The 24,997-nt window shown below is 41.1% G+C and overlaps 1 protein-coding gene and 1 pseudogene across 2 annotated transcripts; both read left to right on the plus strand.

Annotated features, from left to right (window-relative positions):
- Positions 1–1,002: 1,002 nt before the first annotated feature.
- LOC148094572 (protein NLRC3-like) lies at positions 1,003–6,696 on the plus strand (annotated as a pseudogene). Its single transcript, XR_015718467.1, has 4 exons — positions 1,003–1,051; positions 2,374–2,452; positions 4,512–4,713; positions 4,865–6,696. The product of XR_015718467.1 is annotated as a protein NLRC3-like (transcript).
- Positions 6,697–11,808: 5,112 nt separating this feature from the next.
- Positions 11,809–21,048, plus strand: LOC148094573 (stonustoxin subunit alpha-like). The gene is made up of 4 exons (XM_087837541.1): positions 11,809–11,870; positions 12,734–12,907; positions 19,959–20,005; positions 20,154–21,048. The coding sequence occupies exons 1-4, from the start codon at positions 11,809–11,811 to the stop codon at positions 20,681–20,683; spliced, it is 813 nt and encodes a 270-aa protein (XP_087693667.1). The 3' UTR covers positions 20,684–21,048.
- The last annotated feature ends 3,949 nt before the right edge of the window (positions 21,049–24,997 follow it).

The following is a 24,997-nucleotide window of genomic DNA, read 5'->3' on the forward strand; positions in this document are numbered from 1 at the left end:
TAAGAGCTCTTAAAGACACGAGTTAAATTGAGCACTTTGTGAATGAGAGCAGCAGCAGCAGCACAGAGTTAGTTGATGGTCAGATGGTTACAGAAAGAGCAGCAGACTTTGCAAATGATCATTTATTCCAGATGTAACTCAGACATGATGTGTAAACAGACTGTTGGCTCTCCTCAAACAGGAAGTGATGCTTCACTTTCAGCCTTCTGTGGATTTTCTTCAGTAAAAGCTGAAGTCAAACTGTCAACATGTCAGCACACAAGCTCACACATGACTGCTTCATCAACATGGAGCTCTGAGTGTTTATTAAAGGATCATTGTGTGAAAGAGGCTCTAACACAGCTGACTGCAGCCTTTAGCTGTGAGCACACAGTGTCTCACATTTACATTCACTTTACTGTCAAACACACTCAGTAACTTTAAACAGCTGCTGTTATCAAGTGAAAACAGCAAAGATTTCAGGGCTGAGCTCCAGTGTTTCTACATCCTAGTAACACCTCAGAGAGTCACAACTCATCAGAGCTTCTCATCATCATCAGGACAGATTTAGGTCAATATCATTTCACATTTCTGTGTCATCATCCATCAAATGTTGACACGTAGTGGGTTTGTCATTCTCTCAGCTGACACTGAGATAAAGCAGGAAAGAAGCAGCTGATATTTGGACAGCACACATGATGGAAAGGAGGATTTCAGTTGATGTACACATGAATGATTTGTGTTTCCTCTGCAGGTGAAGGTAGAAAGTGTGTGTGAGCTGATGTGAATTGAGCAGCATGGATCAGTGTGAGGACAGAGAGGAGGGAGTCCCTCCCTCTAAAACCACTCTGTGTGGGGAACATGAGAGCCAGACCAAAGCTCAGAGGTGAGATGACCATCTCTAACTGTCCATGACTCTTCTCCATGTCACAGCTCAGCACTCACATCACTGCTCCATCATTATTCACAGGAACCCACCTGGACCTCCACCCAGCTCTGTGTCCTTACAGAGTGACGGGTCTAAAGAGGCTATCATTTACTTTAAATCAGGCGTGTGTCGTCCTGCAGAGAGGTAATGTGTGTGTAAATGTTGTTGTGTGTTTGTGAATAAATCCTCCATCATGTTTAATGTCAGCTCTGTTTCACACACATGTTCATATGTGCAGCGCTGTGTGTTGTTTCCACAAACACAGCAGATACTCAGAGATTATTTTTAGGAAGGGGAGATGTTCTCAAACTGTCTGTCCTGAAACTCTTCACTCAGTCTGATCCCCACTTCCTGCTCCTCAGCAGTGCTGCCATCTTCATCAACCAGGACAGAAATGAACTGAACTGTTGTTTCCTCATCAGCTTCTTTCTGTCTGCTGAATCTGTAGTGAATCAAAGTGAAACGTGTGTGAAAATGCAGCTGTTAATGATCCAGTTTGTTAGATGAACGTGTGAATGTTGCAGTGTGCTGTTAAACAGTAACATAGTAACTGTGACGTGTCCTGATCTGGCAGTAGATCATGTTTGTGTTCTTGGTCACATGACACAGGTCAGCTGTTCACACAGAGTTCATCTTTATAGGCTGGACCAGTTTGGAATAATAATGGGAGTAATGGTTCTTATATGGAGCTTTTCTCCTCTGAGCACTTTGATACTCATTCACACATGGAAAGCAGTGCAAATAAATGCAAACACGGTTTTCCTGCACTCATCTTTTATCAGGATGGATGTCAGTGTGAGCTGTTTCTATCACATTTAACCTGACACTGAATTTTGCATCATTTCTATACAAAACTGAACACAAGTATGAAAAAAGTGTTTCACAGTTTTACTTTGAAAAACAAACAAACTGTGCTGCAGGTAAACAGTTTGATGGTTGGAATGAACAAACAAACAGACTCAGCAGCGCACAGACGTCCGAGCTTCATATATCGTTGTTAAACTTAACGTTGGAATCACAAACATTCAGAGATGAACTTACACACTTGGCTTTATACGTACTTTGAGTTGAAACGTACTTGATCTGTGAATGATAACGTTTCACAAGTACATTTACTGAGAAACTGCCTTTAACTTTAGAATCAAAGTTCAGTTAGAAAAACATTGAAGTCATTCAGGGAATTATGATCTTTGTGTTTTTACAGAGTTTAAAACACAACAAAGAAGTGTCAGTGATCAGGATAACAGTGGAAGGACTCTGGAGTATCATTTGTATTATTGATCATTTTGATCTCTGACAGAGAAACTACAAATACAGATGCAACAAGGGAAGCAGCAAAAGTGACTGAACACAGCTTTTAGAGGCTAAATTCACATTTCAATAATCAAAGTGGCCTCGTGTGTGTGTGTGTGTGTGTGTGTGTGTGTGTGTGTGTGTGTGTGTGTGTGTCCATGGTTCCTCCACAGAGTGGAGCAGCAGAGCTCAGAGGTTCCCAGTGGTCAGTCTGCCCAGCAGCATCAAACACAGCTGGACTCCATATTTATGGTCTGTACATGTACAACAACTACTTTATTATTATTAATAATACATTTATTTATAGGTCCCTTTCAGAACACCAAGGACTCTGTGGACTAAATGTCCAAAAGAAACAAACTTTGACTGCTGGCTCGGTCTCTGTGCACAGAAAATCTGCATTGCACACAAAAAAAATCCACCTGAATTGAAATTAAAGTAAATAGGTTAACAATTCAGTTTTGCAGTGTTAGTCAGTGACTGGCTGCTCCCGTATGGGATCAGAACGATTCCACCTTATCCCATAGTCCAGCCAATGATGCGATTCACATTCGTATATACGCAGCGAATCAACGTCGCTGACAGGCTATGACAGCGTCCTTATGTGCCGACACCGGTGTTTCAGCAAAGCGGCTGATGTGGAGTGAAGCCACGTTAATGACAACGTGTACAACCTTTGGAGTTGGTTTGGTTGTTTGGTTTTCTTCCTGAATACTGTCGTTGTTTATATTTACTGCGGGAAGAAACGGTAAAAACAGCATTTCATAACGAAAACGCTCGAAAGCCTATGAGCAAAGATGAAACCAAAACACCCACCCTTTCCTATTGGTCGAAAAAAGTACCATGCCGACCAATCAAAAAATGATATGGCAACATGGTATTTAGTTGTTTAGGGAGGGGGAAGTTTTAGGAGTGACGGCGTGTTTGAGATGTGAGAGATTTGTGACGTTTAGCACAAATCTTGTGTAGTTAGTGTGGAGTTAGTGTGGAGTTAGTGTGTAGTTAGTGTGTAGTGTAGTCAATAGTGTTGTTGTGTGTGTCAGAACAATGAGGCGACTGCTGAATGTTACAGGTGTTACAGCAGTGACACATCTGCTGCTGTCAGGCCTGCAGGTATCAGGCTGTTGTTCTCCTTCATCTCATAGTGGACAGAAATTATTTTCGGAGTGGCACAAATAATTTGTGTGGCATCAGATTTGATGCAGAACAGCTGATTGTTCTGTAAATAGTTTGAAATGTTTATTTAAAAAAAAACGCCTTGGCTGCATTTTTAGGTAAACAGCTGCAAAAAACTTTGTTTTACCTTTTTGAAGAAGTAACTATATAATTAATTGCCCAACATTGGTCATTATTTACTGTATTTTGCATCCAGAGTTACAGACTCTCTCCCAGACCACAGACTCAGACTCATCATACAGTCAGAGCTTAATAATAAATAAAAAATTAAATGAAGTTGTGTTTTCAAAATTGGAGTTCAAGTTATTTTTTACTTCCAATAGTGTTAACATACTACACAGGTCATGAACAAGGTTGTTTTTAATTTTCATTGTAAGTGGGCTAAAGCAGTTAATTAAAAGTCGTCTAACATAAATGCTGTAATTAGATTATTTTAATAAACATGTAACTTGGATGGATTCGATGCTGGCGTGACCACAGTGCACACGTCTGCAGTTGCTCACAGTGGTCCAAGGGACACTCAGGGAGTTTGTGTGTTCAGTCACATGAAAAATTAGAGGCAACACTGATCACAGGGAAACATTTTAAACATCGAGGCTTTAAACAGAAACCAAAGTGAAACAGTTTGTAGTCGAGATCAGTGGGAATGAAGCTGAATAACTGTTTCTTCAATAACTTTGAGCAATAAATGACAAATATGATGGAAATTAGGAGCATTAACACTTACTAATGATGTGAGTTGACACTCGGCTATATTGAGACGACCACATTAGGTGGTCCTCAACTGTAATGGAAACCAGTGGATCCAGTCCAGTCGTGGCGACCTGTGGTGAGTCGATCTGAGCAGCTACTAATGGAAACGGAGCCATAGATTTTTTTTGTGCTTAATAACAATGAATCACAGGATTTTTACATTACTGTTAAAATCTCATGTTGTTTGTTAAAGTGTTGTTAAAGATGATGACAGATGTACCCTTAGGCCCCTCCTCCATTCAGAGATGGTCTTTCCCTTTTCACATAAATGGCCTCCTTGACTCCGCCCACAAACCAGCGTTCACATTTTCTCAGGACCTTCTTGATGTTGTGTAGACTGAAGTTCAGAGTGGTGGCTCATTCATAAAATATCCTGTTCCAGCTGCTGGAGGACAACATCATCACTTTTGTGAAGAACGAGCTGAAGAAGATCCAGAAGGCTCTGAATCCAAATAAGCCCCAGTGCTTGGAGTTTCAGAGGGAGGATGATGAGCAGAGGAGCAGCAGAGAGGCATTTGTGAAGATCGCAGTGGACTTCCTGAGGAGAATGAAGCAGGAGGAGCTGGCTGACCGTCTGCAGAGACGTAAGAGGATTTCTATAAAGATTTAAGCTGCTGGATAAATGAGAGACTTGTGACACCAGTGTGTTCGGTCATTTCTCAGTGGGTCAGAAATTGTCATCAGCATTTTGTAAAATAGGATTGTTAAAGTTGTATTTTTATTATTATTATTCAGAACTTCCAGCTGCTGTTTGTCATCGTAACCTTAAATCTGCACTGAAGAAGAAGTTCCAGTATGTGTTTGAGGGCATCGCTAAAGCAGGAAACCCAACCCTCCTGAATCAGATCTACACAGAGCTCTACATCACAGAGGGAGGGACTGCAGAGGTCAATGATGAACATGAGGTCAGACAGATTGAAACAGCATCCAGGAAACCAGACAGACCAGAAACAAGAATCAGACAAGAAGACATCTTTAAAGCCTCACCTGGAAGAGATGAACCAATCCGAACAATGCTGACAAAGGGAGTGGCTGGCATTGGGAAAACAGTCTTAACACAGAAATACACCCTGGACTGGGCTGAAGACAAAGCCAACCAGGACATCCAGTTCATGTTTCCATTTACTTTCAGAGAGCTGAATGTGCTGAAAGAGGAAGAGTTCAGCTTGGTGGGACTTGTTCATCACTTCTTTACTGAAACCAAAGAAGCAGGAATCTGCAGCTTTGAAGACTTCCAGGTTGTGTTCATCTTTGATGGTCTGGATGAGTGTCGACTTCCTCTGGACTTCCACAAAACTACAATCCTGACTGACCCTAGAAAGTCCACCTCAGTGGATGTGCTGCTGATAAACCTCATCAGGGGGAAACTGCTTCCCTCTGCTCGCCTCTGGATAACCACACGACCGGCAGCAGCCAATCTGATCCCTCCTGACTGTGTTGGCATGGTGACAGAGGTCAGAGGGTTCACTGACCCACAGAAGGAGGAGTACTTCACGAAGAGATTCAGAGATGAGGAGCAGGCCAGAAGGATCATCTCCCACATCAAGACATCACGAAGCCTCCACATCATGTGCCACATCCCAGTCTTCTGCTGGATCACTGCTACAGTTCTGGAAGATGTGCTGGAAACCAGAGAGGGAGGACAGCTGCCCAAGACCCTGACTGAGATGTACATCCACTTCCTGGTGGTTCAGGCCAAAGTGAAGAAGGTCAAGTATGATAGAGGAGCTGAGACAGATGCACACTGGAGTCCAGAGAGCAGGAAGATGATGGAGTCTCTGGGAAAACTGGCTTTTGATCAGCTGCAGAAAGGAAACCTGATCTTCTATGAATCAGACCTGTCAGAGTGTGGCATCGATATCAGAGCAGCCTCAGTGTACTCAGGAGTGTTCACACAGATCTTTAAAGAGGAGAAACAACTGTACCAGGACAAGGTGTTCTGCTTCATCCATCTGAGTGTTCAGGAGTTTCTGGCTGCTCTTCATGTCCATCTGACCTTCATCAACTCTGGAAAAAATCTGCTTGAACAGAAACAAATAACCTCCAAGAGTTTTAGCTTTTTAAACCAAAAAGAATCTTTTCACCAGAGTGCTGTGGACAAGGCCTTACAGAGTCCAAATGGAAACCTGGACTTGTTCCTCCGCTTTCTCCTGGGTCTTTCACTGCAGACCAATCAGACTCTCCTACGAGGTCTGCTGACACAGACAGGAAGTAACTCACAGACCAATCAGGAAACAGTCCAGTACATTAAGAAGAAGCTCAGTGAGAATCTCTCTGCAGAGAAAAGCATCAATCTGATCCACTGTCTGATTGAACTGAATGATTGTTCTCTAGTGGAGGAGATCCAACAATACAGGACTTCAGGAAGTCTCTCCACAGGTAAACTGTCTCCTGCTCAGTGCTCAGCTCTGACCTAAATGTTACTGTCATCAGAAGAAGATCTGGATGAGTTTGACTTTAAAAAATACTCTACTTCAGAGGAGGCTCTTCTGAGAATGCTGCCAGTGGTCAAAGCCTCCAACAAAGCTCTGTATGTAAACATGAACTCATTGCTTAAAATCTTATAATCTTATAATCTTATTAATCTTATAATCTTATAAATCTTATAATCGATACAAATCTTAAAACCATGGGAAATAAATCAATAATGCTGAGTTCAAAGAACAGTTAAAAAACATAAAAATAGTGACTTAAATGATCATCAGTCACTCAGTAAATATTTTTTCAGTCCAGCAGGACGTGTCAGTATTTCTGACACATTTTTGTCTGTAACTCTTATCAAAGTACAATCCAGGCCCAGCCAATAAGAACCTGAGCTCTGATCCTTCAGCCCCTCTGAGAGGTTTATTATCCTCAGCTTGTTCATGTCTCCAACTCCAGCAGTTTGTTTTCTAACTCACTTTCAGTGCACACTCTCCCTTTCATATTATAAATCTGTGCTGTGACTGTCCTGTTTTCATCCAGGATGGAGGGAGAACTTGGGCTTAATCATTGAAATTGCCACTCAGGTCCTGTTTCTTGACAGTATTCATATCTAACTGTAAGGCTTTCATAACCAGTGTTCCCAAAGAATTACAGTGGGTTCACTCTGGGTCCTCTACAGTTTCATCCCACTGTCCACAGACATGCAGTTAGCTTACCTGGTGATCTAAACTTCATGCAGGTGTGAGTGAGAGTGGTTGTCTCTACATCTGTGGGCTTAGTGGAAGAGACTGGATGGATCTCTGCTTTGTCTTTGATATATCCTGACAGCAAATATTCTCCATGAAGTCTGCATTTCAGCTCATCTCCTTTATACACACCTTTAACAGGAAGAATTTTATACAGCTAGTGTTTAAAATCCAGTGTTACTCACAGTTAATTAGCATAACAATTACTGAATTAGTAAAATTTTCTAAAATAATTGTTGTAGTTAATATTGTATGATAGTATACACAGAATTATTAGCTCAGTAGGTAGAGTGGTCGCCCCATGATCGTAAGGTCGGGGGTCGAATCCACCGAACAGCTACCCTGAGGTTCCCCTGAGCAAGGTACCATCAAGGAATCAATTGTGGGCACTGGACTGGTAGCACTCCTAGTCTCATAGGTTTAAAAAAAAAAAAAAAAAAAAGGTTCAACATATAAACAAATTTCATTTGATCACATATGTTGTTTTGTTTTGTTTTTTCATTCTCTCTCAGACTGAGCAGCTGTAACGTCTCAGAGGAAGGCTGTGAAGTTTTTTTGTCAGTGGTCAGCTCCCAGTCCTGTAGTCTGAGAGAACTGGACCTGAGTACCAACAGCCTGACAGCTTCAGCAGTAAAGCTTCTGTCCACTGCAGTGGAAAGTCCACACACCAAACTAAATATTCTGAGGTCAGATCAATTTGTATTCTGTTTAGTTCTGTTTGTTTATGTGTTTGATGTTTGTTTTTGTTTATATCTTTATCCAGTTATCCTTGTTTCATAGCATTTATATTCATTTCTAAGTTAAAGTACTTATACTAACCTGCTCAGCACAAGAAAATAAGCTATTGCACCCTGGTTACACTTTAACAACAATCTTTATTCATGTTTTTATCTTCAGACTTAACATCTGTGAACTCTCAAAGGAAAGCTGTGAAGCTCTGTCCTCAGTTCTCAGCTCACAGTCCTCTAGTCTGACAGAGCTGTACCTGAGTATCAGAAAGCTGCAGGATTCAGGAGTGAAGCTTCTGTCTACTGGACTACAACGTTTAAACTGTAAACTGAATACTCTGAGGTTAGATCAGAAAACATTTTGTTTTTAGAATTATTAATTAAAGTTCATACATATGATGTGTTTCTTAGTATGTTAATGTTTCCTTTAAAAATAGAAAGTCAAGATTTAATGTTGTGAAATGTATTAACAAACTCTACATGAGTATTTGTTGTATAGACTGTCTTTTATTTTTCAGACTGAGTGGCTGTAACCTGTCAGAGAGAAGCTGTGAAGCTCTTTCCTCAGTCCTCAGCTCCCAGTCCTCCAGTCTGAGAGAGCTGGACCTGAGTAACTCTGACCTGCAAGATTCAGGAGTGAAGCTTCTGTCTGCTGGACTAAAGAGTTCAAAGTGTGCAGTGGAAACTCTCAGGTCAGGATTCAAACTTTTCCACAGATAATCATTTGAAATGTGATTTATATTATTGTATAAACAGGTAACTTTTATACAGCTGTCAAGTAAACTTTTATTCACATTTGAGTGGATAATTGGACTCTGAATTACTAAAAGTTGTTATAGTCATGTCTTTGTTTATTTAAAAAAAATACTTCATGTACTGCCTAATTTAAAGATTTAGGCTCCTTTGGGCCAATAATATATATATTTGATTTCTTTAGGAATAAAATTAGGAGGATATTGGCGACTACTGATTGGTTCGCTGTTTGTTTTTATTCACAGTACTTACTTAATTTCAAAGGCTGATTTCTCAAAATGAGATGTTTATCTTTTCTTCTACAACACTTGGAGCCACCAAATCTTCTTGCTTGATTTATTCATTACAGTTTGATTTAAAGAATATTAGACTCGTAACATAATAAATATATTTATTTCACTTCTTCTTGAGAGAAAGAAAGGGACGACTGAGTGAGCTCCAGTGGTTCATCCCAGCAGAGAGAGCGGCACACTGGGCTGCAAATGATCACAGTAGTAATGGCCATAGTTTGATAAAACAGGCAGTCTTACCCTGTAGATAATACAGGGTTCTGGTGCCGATGTCGGGGAGGGGACTCGCCTGGTACTAACTACATACTACTAACTACCTCATCCAGATGTCTTCCCTACTAACCCTGATAAGAAGTAACTGCAGTAGCCTTATAGGTCAAATCAGTTTCACCTGTTAAAGGTAGCTCCACTATTAATGGTCTCACTTTTTTCTCACAATTTCTGGGATGAGTTTAGTAGCCTGAACAGTTGCTTAAAGGAAACGTTATTTTTATTATTATTATTTAATTATTAAGTCCGGGGTAACCTGCAAGAGCTGTTTGCACAAAGAATAATACTCAGACTTTTAGGTTTTATCATTTTACACAAGGTTTAAAAATGAATGTCCACAATTGAATTGCAGAAATTGTTATTGAGCTAATACTGATGTAGTTGTTATCTTTGGTAAGGAGAGGTTGGAGGAAGAATGAGCACAGTCAGGCCTAAAGATACTCTTAATAATAATAATGGATTGCATTTATATAGCGCTTTTCGAGACCCTCAAAGACCCTTTACAATCCCACTATTCATTCACTCTCACATTCACACACTGGTGGAGGTAAGCTACAGTTGTAGCCCCAGCTGCCCTGGGGCAGACTGACAGAAGCGAGGCTGCCATATCGCGCCATCGGCCCTTCTGGTCATCACCAGTAAGCGGTAGGTGAAGTGTCTTTCCCAAGGACAAAACGACCAAAACAGAGAGAGCTGGCTCATCAGACAGACAAGCTCATCTTGTAACCTACTGGTTCGCTGGTCAGTACACCAGCTGACTAGCAGATCAGCTAACGGCAGCGTAGTGGAGATATCAGGGATGACACTGGTGTGTCCGATTCACTCTTTAGCACTCCAGTCACTCTGGTGTGTCAGCCAGAACACCACTGAAGGCCAAATGTTCCCAGCGTGTGGAATAAGGAGCTTAAGATTTGGATTGAGGCACTTTATTCTTTCACTGATTGATTCTTGCGGCTGTGATCACGTGTGTGGTTTCTTACAAAAAGGAAGTACACAATACAAATACATGATAAATAAGATGAATAGATAAGTTAGGGCTGCTCAATTAATCGAATTTTAATCACGATTACGATGTGGGCTTTCAACGATCATTAAAAATGACTGAGCCGATTATTAGCCCCTCCCTCGTGCTTTACTCTCGCGCTGCTCCGTGTGGCAAATCGAGCGCACCTCTCTGCATTTCGAACACGTGTCACAACAAATTTAGAGCAGCGGTCCCCAACCTTTATTGCGCCACAGACCGGTTTATGCCCGACAATATTTTCACGGACCGGCCTTTAAGGTGTCACGGATAAATACAACAAAATAAAACTAGTACCGGTACCGAAAAAAGAAGATTTATTCATAACACACGTAAAAAACCCAGGAAAACCGAGTAAACGATAAAAACGATAACAAAATAACGCTGAAAATCGATAAAAACCCTGAAAACTATACATTTCACACCTGAGCCTCAACTCTCGCGGCCCGGTACCAAACGACTCACGGACCGGTACCGGTCCGAGGCCCGGGGGTTGGGAACCGCTGATTAAGAGGACCCGAGGGAAGCTCGGATAGCTAAGCAGAAGTTATTTGGAGAGGAGAGTGACTGCCGTTGATTAAAAAGAGAGGTAAAAAAAACTTCAGTGGTGTGGAAACATTATGGGCTCGCGGAGTCAGATCAAGTAGACATAGTGTGTAAACTTTGCTACGGTGTCGTAGCTGCACCACAGAGCAACACTGCAAAGTTCACTAAACATAGATGTTTACATTTTTTATTTATTTTTTATATTGCAAACATTTGCACTGTTATCAGTATTTGCACACTATTTTATATTATTTTTTGACAATCTTTAAAGTCATTATTCAATACATTGTTATTGTTAAATATATATCGTCAAATAATCGAGATCTCAATTTCAGTGAAAATAATTGTGATTATCATTTTTGCCATAATCGAGCAGCCCTAAGATAAGTTACATATCCAGTTATATGCATACGTCAGTATAGCAAACATAGCCATATATAAGGACAAAGATCACAGTACTATAATGCAGTAATGTTAAACACAAAGGTGTATATCTACATAAATCTATCCTATCAGTGATCAGGGTACTGTAGTATACTTCTACTACTTACACTATAGAAATTAAACGACATTAGTGTGACTTTAAGTTACCATCAGTACAGACGAACTGATGGTAGTTGTACAAAATAAAGGCTTTGCAATTATTGTGAAGGGCTTCCGGTTAAAGTAAGATCAGCTGATTACCTCATAACAAATTGTTTGCTATAGAACGCAGCTCCCACTCTTCATTAATATCATGTACTGTAACTCCCAAGTTACCATGGTTACCCAGCCACGCCCAGTAGTCTCCAGAGAGACCAACAGCAGGTTCATGTTGTAACGCTGTGGCGTTCGTAGTCTCTCCTTTTTCTACAGCTCATGTGTTCTTCTTGTGATGGTGCGTCTTGAGGGAGGCTCATACATGCCGTCATTTGTTGATCCTAAGAACGTTCCTCAAACCGACTTCTTCAACAACAATAATCGGTCTGAAGTTTGTAGCTACTCACTTCACTGTGGCGTTTGTTAGCTTGTCTTTCTTTGGTTTATCTAGACTCCTCCCACAAGCTGATCCTACGTAGTCTGCCCAAGCCTCCCACCGCTGTTTATTTGGGTGGTTTGTTTGCTGCCATCAACAGCGTGTAATGCATTTAAGTGATACTTCAGACTTGAAGTACTCCGACAATAAAAAACTCAACTTTGCTTGCAGATAGCTTTAGTTGTATCAACACTGCCCTCTGGAATAATTAGACTTTGGTGACAAACTGATGTGATCTCCATGTTTCCTTTGTTGGACTGTGGGCGAGTGTCAGAACTGAATGTACTGCGTAACATGTAGAGTTTAAATATGTGTCAGTACCAGTTTTAGAGCTCTAAAGTGCAGCTATCATGTTAGGAATATGTTAGGAATAGACAGTAACACTGAGCACACTGAGTTCAAATCTTTATTTATCCAGTTCATCTGTAGGCCGAGCTCAGTCCATCCATTTAGTGAAGTGACGTTTAAAGGTCTCCTTGTTCTGTGAGCGTGCACAGATCCTGAAGCAGAAAGCCTGGGTTAACAGAGAAATGATCGTCACTGTGATGATGCTCATCATCTCTGACTGGGATTTGAGGTTAAATCAAAGCAACAAACACAAAGAAAGCCTGGCTATGTTGGACTGGGTGTGGAAGCAGCTCCCAGTTTGAGTTCAGGAGACAGACACCCTGTCTACTTTGAAGATCAGCTTCAAACGTTCCTTTTTGATAAAGCTTATAGTTAGAGCTGGATCAGGTGACCCTGAACCATCCCTTAGTTATGCTGCCATAGAGATGGATAACAGACAGATTGTTGTTTTGTGTGTCTGCAGCCTGTTAGGCTGTCTGATTACAGAGCAAGGCTGTACTTCTCTGGCCTCAGCTCTGAGCTCCAACCCCTCCCATCTGAGAGAGCTGGACCTGAGCTACAATCATCCTGGTGACTCAGGAATGCAGCGGCTGTCGGCTGGACTGAAGGATCCAGGCTGGAGAATGGACACTCTCAGGTATGGAGATAATGTCTGATAGAGGAGGAAGAGCTGAAAACATTTCCTGTGTCCTTCACTCACTTCCTGTTTGTTTTCTGCAGATGAGAACAATCACACATGCAGGAATATTTTCAGGGACAGACACACTAGTCTAGCTGGATAGTACATGGATATTTATGTAGGGGGTCTCCAAGGAGTCTGTTTGCAGGAACATTAATGATAAGTGATAAGTCATGTTGAGAGTTTCATTAAAAGCAGACCTACAGTTAGGTCCATAAATATTTGGACAGAGACAACATGAGATACCTGAGATAGTGGGCACTGTGTACCTAATAAAGTGTCAGCCATGTGTATGTTTCCCATGCTGTATGTCCACAGTCACTGTGACACTGACAGAAGGATGAAACAAGGCTGTGAATCATTTGTGTGTGTGTGACAAAGGAGCAGCTAACATTTGGAAATGGAAGCTTAAATAATGACAAACTCTACATTCACAGCTGAATTCACAATAAATTTGTTCTCAAGTGCACATTTAGCAGCTAATGCTAATACTGTTTTCCCTTTGCTTTCTACAACTTGAGCAGCTATTCCTAAGTAGGCCACTTTCTCTGCTAAGGATTTGTGCGACTATGATGGAAACGCTGATAAGCTAATGCTGCTAAGCTAATGCTACTAAGCTAATGCTGTTTATGGGCCTTGTTAGAATCAATATTTCATTCTCATTCTGTTGTTTGAGAACAATATTAACATTTCACATCATTATAACACAAGAGAAAAGGGTATTAGCGTTAGCTACTAATGCTTATTCACCTCAAATTAGCTTTAGCTGCTAATGGGAGCCTACTTAGCATAAACCCTTCACATCGTTATAATGCAAGGGAAAAGAGTCACTTATGGCAGCCTATTTAGCATTAATGTCACATCATTATAACACAATAGAAAAGGGTATTAGCATTAGCTACCAGTGCTTATTCACTTCAAATTACCTTTAGCTGCTAATGGCAGCCTACTTGGCATTAACTCCTCACTTCGTTGTTACCCAACGGAAAAGAGTATTGGTATTAGCTACTATCATTTTTAATAAGTAAGAGAAAACAGTGTTAGCATTATTGGATCATGCTAACTCACATTAAATTAGCATTAGCTATTTACAACAGCGTACTTAGAATTAGCCGCTCACATTGTTAAAAAGTAAGGGAAAACAGTATTAGCAGTAGCGCATAATGCTAATTCACGTCAACGTAGTATTAGTTAATAAGGGCAGCCTGCTTAGCATTAACTGCTCACTAATATAATGCTAATTCACATCAAATTAGCATTAGCTGCTCAAGTTGTTATAAGGAAAGAGAAAACGGTATTAGCATTAGCTGCTAATAATTATTCACCCCAAATTAGAGTTAGCCCCTAAAGGCAGCCTAATGCTAATTCACATCAAATTAGCATTAGTTAATAATGGTAGACTTTGTATCATTAGCTGCTGTCATTCTTACAAAGCAAACAGAATGAGCATTAGCCACTAATGGCGTATTGTTAAAAAGTAAGAAAAAACATTGTTAGTATAGGCGGATAATGCTAATTCACCTCAAATTAGTATTAGCTAATAACGGCACCTGCTTAGCATTAGCTGGTCACATTGTTATAAGGCAAGAAAATACGGAATTAGCATTAGCTGCCAATTTCTATTTATCTAAAATTAGCATTAGCCACTAATGGCAATCTACTTAACATTAACTCCTCACTAATACAATGCTAATTCACATCAAATTAGCATTAGCTGCTAACATCAGCCTATTTAGCACTAGCTGCTCACATTATTAAAAGGGAAGGGAAAAGTGTTAGCATTATCGGGTAATGCTAACTCACATCAAATTAGCATTACCTAATATCAGCAGCCTTCTTAGCATTAGCTGCTCACATTGTTATAATGCAAGGGAAAGTAGTTAGCATTATTTGATAATGCTAATTCACATCAAATTAGCAATAGTTATTAACGGTAACATACATCACATTGTTAAAATGTAAGAAAAAACATTAGCTAATAACGGCAACCTAATTAGCATTAGCTGCTCACATTGTTAGAAATCAAGAGAATATGGTATTTGAATTAGTTGCCAATGCTTATTCACCTAAAATTAGCATTAGCCACTAATGGTAGCCTATTACGCATAAACTTAGCCTTCCTAGCACTAGCTGCTCACATTGTTAAAAGGGAAGAGAAAACGATATTAGCATTAGCTGGTAATAATTATTCACCCCTAATTAGAATAAGCCGCTAATGGCAGCATACTTAGCATTAACTCCTCATATCGTTATAATGCAAATGATGCTAACTTGCATTAAATTAGACTGCTGTTATTAGCTAATGCTATTTAGCAGTAGCTGCTCACATTGTTATAAAGCAAAGGAAAACGATATGAGCATTAGGTTCTAATGCATATTTGCCTTAAATTAGATGTAGGTACTAATGGCGGCCTACGTAGCATTAGCAGCTCAGATGTTGTAATGCTAGGGAAAAGAGTGTTAGCATTAGCCGTTCACATTGTTATAAAGTTAAGGGAAATAGTGTTAGCATTAGCTACTCACATTGTTAAAAAGTGAGTGTTAGCATTAGTGCATAATGCTAATTCACATCAAATTAGCATTAGTTAATAACGGCAGCCTATTTAGCATTAGCAGATAATGTTGACCGTGGCCCACTGGAAAAGTTAAGAACTAAAGATTTAGGAGTGTTTCTCGATAGCTCTTTCTCATTTGAGAAACAAATAAATTCTGTTATTAAAACCAGCTGTAAGGTTTATATTGTTGATTGTCATTTATATTTACTCATATATGCTTAGAGTTTTATAATTGATTGCATAATGATAGAGGTTTGATCCTTAGTAGTCTGTAAAGACTCTGTGTGCCTTCCAGAGTGCTCTGGCATGCACACACCACTTGGGGCCATGAGAGAGGTCGTACCCTCTCTTACTGATTTATGGTGTATGACAGGGGTCTCAAACTCAATTTAGCTGGGTGCCGCTGCAGGCAGAGTCTGGGTGAGGCTGGGCCGCATTAGGTTTTCCACAAGAAAGGCATGGTTAAAAAATTCCAATCTTCTCAAATCTCTTTATTTCAGTGAACTTATGTGTTTTTTTTTCAGTCTTCTATATCTGCTGTATTTAGATTGAAATGTCTGTATTAACAGTTCTATAACCTTCTTCTGAACATGAGTGGAACACTGTAGAAAATGAACTGTTCTTCTGAACATGGCTTCTCTTGCCTACTCCTTGCTGCTAGAGACCTGGCAGCGTTTCCTCTCGCATAGCCGAGCCAGATTTGGCCTGAGGGAGGAAGCAGTTGCTACCCTCAGTATGTCTTGAAGATGATCATCCGTAAGTCTGGACCTGTACTTGGACTTATTGAAGTTCAAAGTGGAGAAGAGCTTTTCGCACAAGTATGTGCTACCAAAAAGGCACATGGTCCGCTTGAACATTCGGGAAAGCCGAGGGAAACTAGGGCTCAATTCTCTCAAAAATTGTCCAAGCTTGTCTGCTTTTCCACTCACCTCCCTGAACTTTGCTTTGAGTTCAGAGTTGCACTGCAGCTCAATGAGCTCCATTTGAAGCACAGAAGGGGCATCTTGCACATCAAAGGAGAAGGGGTCCGCAAAAATTTGAAAGGTGGCTCTGTGTGTCTTGAAGTCAGCAAATCTGTGATCAAATTCCTCCTGTAGCCTCAAAATGACAACATACTTGTCAGCACTGAATGGTGTGCCTGCATCCACGAGTGCCTTGCATGCTGGGAAATGGCAAAGGTTTGTCTGAGAGAGCTGAGCTTTCCAGAGCGCAAGTTTTGTGGAGAATGCTCTCACGTTGTCATAGGCAGCACTGACAAGTTGCCCCTGGCCTTCTAACGTCTTGTTCAGTACATTAAGCTCATGTGTTATATCAACAAGAAAAGCTAAGTCCATGAGCCATTTGGGATCAGTTAGCACAGGAACACTAACTCCATCCTTCTCCATGAAGGCTTCACTTCTGCTCTCAACTCAAAAAGTCTCTTTAATACATTTCCCAAGTCAACGTACCTCAGTGAAGTCGAGCACATCCCCATATTCTGACTCCATTTCCTCTAAAAAAGCACAGAACCTTCGGTGCTTTAAGCCCCTGGATCTGAATTGGTTGATGCATTTCACAACAATAGTCATCACATTGTCAAACTTCAGGCATTTGCTGCAAAGGACCTGCTGATGGATAATGCAGTGCAGAGCAATGGCCTCCTCCACGCCTTCCTCTTCCAGTTTTTTTTTGAACAAGTGCCACCAGTCCATTTTTCCTCCCTGTCATTGATGGCGCTCCATCTGTTGTTATTCCAACAAACCTCTTCCATGGCAAACCAACATTCTCAATGGCATCACACAGCTTGTAAATATCTGCTGAGCGGTGGTCTGGCCATGCATTGGAATTACTGTGAGCAGCTCCTCCATCACTTCAAAACTGTCATCAACACCACGGACATACATTGGGAGCTGGGCAGTGTCGGTGATGTCTGTGGTCTCATCAAGAGCGACTGAGTATCCACTGAAACATTTGGCTTTCTCACACAGTTGGTCATAAATGTCACTTGACAGGTCAGAAATGCGATCTGCTGCGGTGTTGGCAGAAAGGCTGATGTTGCTAAACTGACCTTTCTTTCCCGGACAGACTATATTTGCAGCCTGCAATATGCACTTTCAGACAAATTCACCTTCTGTGAATGGCTTCCCTGCTTTAGCAATCATCTCACTAACCACGTGGCTCCGACTGCTGCATTATTCTCTTTGGTTGCTTTCTTGAAGAAATCTTGCTGCCTCAGTAGATCTGTTTTAAGACTGGCAACCCGGTTCGCTCTCTCATCTCCCTGGTATTTTGCATCCACCTCAGCATGTCTAGTTGTGTAATGACGTTTCAAATTGTATTCCTTGTGCAGCGCAACTTTCTCTGTGCAAATAAGACAGGTCGGGGTGCCCCTGTGCTCAACAAAGAAATATTGCATTTCCCACTTTTCCTGAAATTGTCGGTGCTCATCACCAACCTTTCTCTTCACCGCAGGCTTTGAAAAAGACATGTTTGGGGCTATGTAACATTTATAATTCTACTTGGTGTCACTGTCGCATTGAAGTTTCAATCAAGCGTTTAGCCGACGGACGGGGAACGTCTCAACGCGTAGAGAATGTCATTTCTGCTTCTTTTTCTTGCAACCGTAGCACGGCGATCGGCAGATAAAAAGCCGGTAGCAGTCTCCTTTGTTTTTACGCTCGATGTTCATGTCTTTCATGATGACACGAACACCGTGGCGTTTGCAGATGGTACAAAGTATAGGGATGGCGAGCGCAAAAAAGGCGACTGCTCACGGCGCCGGGCTGTTGTTACAGGAGAAAGAAGCGGAAATGACACCGTGACATATAACAAATAACATCACCTGTTTCTGATGTTAGTTGTTTTGACTACTTTTACATTATATTGAAATATATGTAATGTTCATGTATGCTGCAATGCAAACGGAGTGATGCAAATAAAAAACATCGACCCACAAATTACGGTGCGACCCTATAATTAGTCCGGGTTACCGGGGACTGTTATTGCCGATGAACAGGTGTCGCTATGTGACTGCAGACTAAATTGGGCTGCATTGAGTTCATTACTTTTCTTTTATCCCGCTGCCTACGCATCACTTTGAGAGTTAATATGAGATCTCTCTCTGTGAAAAAATAACTAAGAATCCCACTGACGTGTGTATAAATCTATATACGTATAATGTCCCGCTGGGCAGCAACTTAAAAAATCCAACTTTTCTTGAAGTGTTGTGAACGCAGCGCGCTGGGGCGAATGTCCGCGTTTGCCCAATAGAAAGGTGGAAGCCAGCCAGGCACAGAAAAGAAAGAAACACTCCAGGGCAACGCTGCTGTAACTTTTACGCATTGAGAAATGTTTCCCTGCTTGCATCAAGCCCGGCTGGTGTCCCCTGAGATTCATATCCCACCCTGATTGGTGGGTAAATTCAGCTCCGCACACAACACTGTAAAGTGTCATACATTATCAAACTAACATTAAATTTTCATATTAAGGTGGGGGCCAAAAACTATCGTCCTGCGGGCTGCAATTGGCCCGCGGGCCGCAAGTTTGAGACCCCTGGTGTAGGAGGACACCTACTCTGTGTCTGGTTAAGTATAAGAGCCCTTTGTTAGGGGGACCACTGGACTCTTAGCACCAGCTTTGGGGTCACAGGGTCACATCTGGAACACACACAAACACACACACACACACACACACACACACACACACACACACACATACCTACACTATGCACAGACTGGTACTCTTTGTTCATACCTGTGTAAGACTTCATATGTTAATGAACTTATGCATATTCATGTAACCTCAGTAAAGAGCAGTGTTACGAGGGAGCAGACGAGAGCGACTGAGGTCAAGTGAAGGAACGGCGCTGTCACAGTTCTCTCCCTCATGAATTTGTCTGGTTCCAGCGGTGGGTCTGTGCTAGACGACCCATCACCAGCTTTTTCCAGCTTTTTCCACTGGTTACCAGTACGTGGTAGAATCCACTTCCAGATCTTGTTGTTTGTCTTTAAATCTCTGAATGGATTGGCTCCATCTTATCTCTCTTTAACAAAATAATCCAAGTAGAGCCCTCAGGTCTGCAGATAAGTAGCTTCTGACCAGAACTAGACGTAAAAACAGAGGTGAGCTTTATCGATCGCTGCAGCCAAACTCTGGAACAGTCGCCCTTCACATCAGGTCGTCACCAACACTCGACATTTTTAAAACCCGGTTGGAAACACATTTGTACTCTGTAGCTTTCAATTCTGACGAGTCTTTATAGTAATTACTGTGTATGTTTCCTATTTTCTCTCTACTCTGTGCAGCACTTTGGCTCAACCTGTTTTTAAATGTGCTGATAAATAAATGTAGATTTCTTTGAATAAAACAGTGGAGCCGAGCTTTGAGCTCAGTGTGTAACAGTGTGTGTATGAGAGCCATGTAATGTCCATGTGTGCATGCTGACTGTGCTGCTCTGACCCCCCTCCTCCTTTCAGGGTGGAGCCTGCTGGAGTCCGATGGTTGAGACCAGGTCTGAGGAAGTGTAAGTGTGTTTTTAATGGGATTCATGAAAACAAAGCAGCACACATTCAGCCATCTTCATCATGTCAGGAGTCATCATCAAAGTGTCAATCAATGAACAGATGATGGATCAATAACTGCAGCTGGATTGTGTTTGTTCTCTCCATCAGATTCCTGTCAACTCACAATTGACACAAACGCAGTGAACACAGAGCTCCAACTGTCTGACAACAACAGGAAGGTGACACATGTGAAGGAGGTTCAGTCATATCCTGATCATCCAGACAGATTTGATGTTTACTGGCAGCTGCTGTGTAGAAATGGTCTGACTGGTCGCTGTTACTGGGAGGTCGAGTGGAGAGGAGGCGTTTCTATATCAGTGAGTTACAGAAGCATCAGAAGGAAAGGAGGCAGTTATGACTGTTTGTTTGGATACAATGATCAGTCCTGGAGTCTGAGCTGCTCTGATGGTGGTCCTCACTCTGTCTGGCACAATAACAGAGTAACATCCATCTCCTCCTCCTCCTCCTCTGTCTCTAACAGAGCAGCAGTGTATGTGGACTGTCCTGCTGGCACTCTGTCCTTCTACAGAGTCTCCTCTGACACTCTGATCCACCTCCACACCTTCAACACCACATTCACTCAAACTCTTTATCCTGGGTTTTATGTCTGTCCTAGTTCCTCAGTGTCCCTGTGCTGAGTGGGGTGTAAAGAGTGTCTCCTGTTACAGAAACACTCTGACTGTTGAACAGATAGTTCAGTCTGTACATGTCTGTCTCTTTCACTCACAAACACGTTTTCAGATTCATGGATTCAATCAGTTGATGTTTGAAACTCTTCTAAATGATTCCTTGTAAACGTCTTCCTCTTCAGTCACAAACAAACAGGAAGTGATGTCACATGTGTTCCTGTCCACACAGCAGAATGAGTCTATTGCTGACAGTGATGTACAAACAGAGTGAGCATTTCTGAGGCCCAAAATAAACTGAGTAGTTCACTGAATGAACAATGGACTGTGAGCTCAGTTCCTTCATCATTAGTATGGATTATATATGTATATGTATTATATTAGTATCATATATATCAGGTGCTGCTGGTTTCAGTCATTGTGCAAATGTGCTGTTTGTAAGGTTGTAAAGCTGCAGTCAGCTGAGACTGAAGAAGTCACCTGATCTGTGAGCAAACGTTTCTGAAAACGTCCAGATGAACAGAATCAACCTTTTGGGATCAGCCAGCAATGCAGCATCATTGTTGTTCAGGTTCAGAGGTTTGCAGGAATGAACTGATGACCAGAAACAGCTGCAAAGTCCAATAAAATACCAGCTGGAGTTCAGCTGCATTTGAAGAAGTCAAAGAAAAGTAAGGATGGCAAAGGGCGATGTTTTCTTCCAAAGAACTGAAAACATGGTCGACGCCTCATTAGAAGAATAATCTGGACATTTGTGAGGAACTCTAACCAAGAAAGCAACACAAGAAAGCAACGTCAAACACATCCAACAGACAGTTTCATGACTGGAAGTGTTCAGTGTAAAAATGCTACATTGCATTATTGCATCCTCTCACCACAGGAGGTGCTGTTGGCACCACTGATTGCTGATCAGCTGTTCTCTGATGATCTGATTGATCCTGTGAATAACGGGACTCACTGAACTCTGTGACACAGTGAAGATTACAGAGTTTAACTTCAACATCTGACTGACGTCACACAGACAGAAGGATGAACCAGTGAGGCACAGAATACAGTTACTGGAGATACTGGATCAGCTCCATGTGAACCTCTGATGGAAAAGCTGCTGACCCAGAGAAACATCAGGACATGACGGGCAGCTGCACTTATCTAACAACATGTAGCAGAGCTGATCTATGTTAGAGGATCTATCACAGCAGCTGAAGCCAAAGTCCAACACTGGATACCAGCTGAGCCTGTGCTGAGTGTAGTGTTACAGGAAAAGGGCAGAAACACTGACACTGGTAGCTCACAGTGATGCTGACTGGGGCACAGAGCTGAATGATGCAGCATCAGGACACTGTTTCAGTCTGACTGACAGAGAAACCTGTAGCTGTATCTACATGTGAGGCAGAGGCTACACAAGCAGCTTTCTATGTTTCACAGTGACTGAGATCTTCAGTGTGGCAGCAATTTTTCACACCAGTCTATTAATTAATGAAAGACCAAGACCAAGACAGACTTTTAATTCATTTGAAAGCCTGATGCTTAACATTGTCCACCCCAGCTGTGAAACTCAGAAACCAGTCTTACTTGTTATCATCTATCGTCCACCTGGGCCTTACACAGAGTTTCTGTCTGATTTCTCAGACTTTATATCTAATTTAGTTCTGAGCTCAGATAAAATAATTATTGTGGGTGATTTTAACATCCATGTTGATGCTAAAAATGACAGCCTCAACATGGCATTTAATCTGTTGTTAGACTCAATTGGTTTCTCTCAAAATGTAAAAGAACCCACCCACCACTTTAATCACACTCTAGATCTTGTTTTAACATATGGCATAGAAACTGAACATTTAACAGTGTTTCCTGAAAACCCTCTCCTGTCTGATCATTTCTAGAGATGGACCGATCCGATATTACGTATCGGTATCGGTCCGATACTGACCCAAATTCCTGGATCGGATATCGGCGAGAAATAAAAAATGTAATCCGATCCATTAAATATCAAAAAAGCACCTCACAAAACTTGCTACACGGCGTAACTCGGCTCATAACCTTAGCACGTCGCAGCAGTGTGGTCACGTGATAGAGCAACTGTGTGTATTTGGAGCCTCGCTACCAAACCAGCATTTCATCTCCGATGAAGTTTTCCCAGAGAGAAGTAAAGCAAGTGTGTAAGTTCATCTCTGAATGTTTGTAAAGCATTCCAGCGTTAAGCTTAACAACCGATATATGGAGCAACTGCCCCTCTCTCTCTCTCTCTCTCCTGCTCCCACTTCAAACATGAAACTGATCAATGATCAGCTGATCGGCATTTCTGTTTCGAGTCCGTCTCTCTTGTTTGTTTTTGATCCACTTTGCACCAGAAAGAGGAAACCAGCGGCTGAACAACAGCAGCACGTTTAAGCTTGATAAGCTGTTGTTAGAATTTATTTAATATTACTTTCTACACCAGGATCTTTTTCTACGTAGCTGACGTAACTGTGCAGGGGCGGATCTAAGAAAGTTTAGCCAGGGGGGCCGATAGGGCATGAACAGGGAAAAGGGGGCACAAAGACATACTTTTCTTTCTTATTCTCATTTAAAATGTCTAGCTTTTAATAAATAATTATCTGACTCTTACACCCAAAGTTTTAATCTGATGTAAAATATATATATAAGTCCATTACTGTATATAGTAACTGTTAATTCTAATATACCCTAGTAAGCTATAGTACTTTTTCCTTTGGGAAGGTACCATCTGTGCAGTCTGCAATTTTGTTGAAGAAAGATGTTGAATCTATTTAATTATTCTTGAAAAATAATTTATTTCTGTGCATTTTCCTCCCTTCATCAAATTAAATTTGATTACATCGATTAAGCATCATGAGGTGGAGGGTGGTTCCCTATTTTTGCTGGGAGTTTGCAACCCTGTTAGTTTGGTTGCTTAATATTTCTGCTAAGTACTCTTTAAAATACCAGAATAGGGAGGATGGAGCAGGTTTAAGTTTATTAGATTGATCAGTTGCTGAACTATGAAATATTTTGGGCGCAGTGTATTTTTTACATACAGGTATAACAGAATAGCTTTAGTGCTGTTATTTATTTAAACTTGAGTATAAACTTATAGAAAATGCAGCAATATATAAAAAAAAACGGTTTTATTGATTAAAAGACACACTATATCGGATTCATATCGATATCGGCAGATATCCAAATTTATGATATCGGTATCGGTATCGGACATAAAAAAGTGGTATCGTGCCATCTCTAATCATTTCTTGATAACATTTACATTTACAATAATTGATTACGCAGCAGTGGAGAGTGGACTTTATCAAAGTAGATGTCTTTCTGAAAGCGCTGTAACTAAGTTTAAGAATATAATCCAGCCACTGTTATCATCGTCAATGCCCTGTACCAACACAGAGCAGAGCAGCTATCTCAACGCTACCCCAACAGAGGTCGATTATCTTGTTAATAATTTCACCTCCTCACTACGTACGACTCTGGATACTGTAGCTCCAGTGAAAACTAAGGTCTCTAATCAGAAGTACCTGACCCCGTGGTATAATTCTCAAACACGTACCCTAAAGCAGATGACTCGTAATCTGGAGAGGAAATGGCGTGTCACAAATTTAGAGGATCATCATTTAGCCTGGAGAAATAGTTTGTTGCTTTATAAGAAAGCCCTCCGCAAAGCCAGAACAGCTTACTACTCATCACTGATTGAAGAAAATAAGAACAACCCCAGGTTTCTCTTCAGCACTGTAGCCAGGCTGACAAAAAGTCAGAGCTCTTTTGAGCCAACCATCCCTTTAACGTTAACTAGTGATGACTTCATGAACTTCTTCACAGATAAAATTTTTATCATTAGAGAAAAAATTACCAATAATCATCCCACAGATGTAATATTATCTACAGCTACTCTTAGTACCATTGATGTTAAGTTAGACTCTTTTTCTCCAATCGATCTTTCTGAGTTAACTTCAATAATTACTTCCTCCAAACCATCAACGTGTCTTTTAGACCCCATTCCTACAAAACTGCTCAAAGACGTCCTGCCATTGATTAATTCTTCGATCTTATATATGATCAACCTATCTTTAATAATCGGCTATGTACCACAGGCCTTCAAGGTGGCTGCAGTTAAACCTTTACTCAAAAAGCCATCTCTAGACCCAGCAGTCTTAGCTAATTATAGGCCAATCTCCAACCTTCCTTTCATATCAAAAATCCTTGAAAGAGTAGTTGTCAAACAGCTAACAGATCATCTGCAGAGGAATGGTTTATTTGAAGAGTTTCAGTCAGGTTTCAGAGTTCATCACAGCACAGAAACAGCTTTAGTGAAGGTTACAAATG

This window comes from Neolamprologus brichardi, unplaced genomic scaffold, assembly GCF_056152115.1.
Source record: "Neolamprologus brichardi isolate AB-2024 unplaced genomic scaffold, ASM5615211v1 NODE_ptg000036l+_length_2141236_cov_1, whole genome shotgun sequence".
Lineage (NCBI taxonomy): Eukaryota > Metazoa > Chordata > Actinopteri > Cichliformes > Cichlidae > Neolamprologus > Neolamprologus brichardi.

Coding starts and splice junctions, on each gene's coding strand:
- LOC148094573 (XM_087837541.1), top strand. CDS start 11,809: ATGCCGTCATTTGTTGATCCTAAGAACGTTCCTCAAACCGACTTCTTC. Junction 11,871..12,733: donor TTCTTCAACAACAATAATCG/GTCTGAAGTTTG, acceptor GTGTGTCTGCAG/CCTGTTAGGCTGTCTGATTA. Junction 12,908..19,958: donor TGGAGAATGGACACTCTCAG/GTATGGAGATAA, acceptor TCCTCCTTTCAG/GGTGGAGCCTGCTGGAGTCC.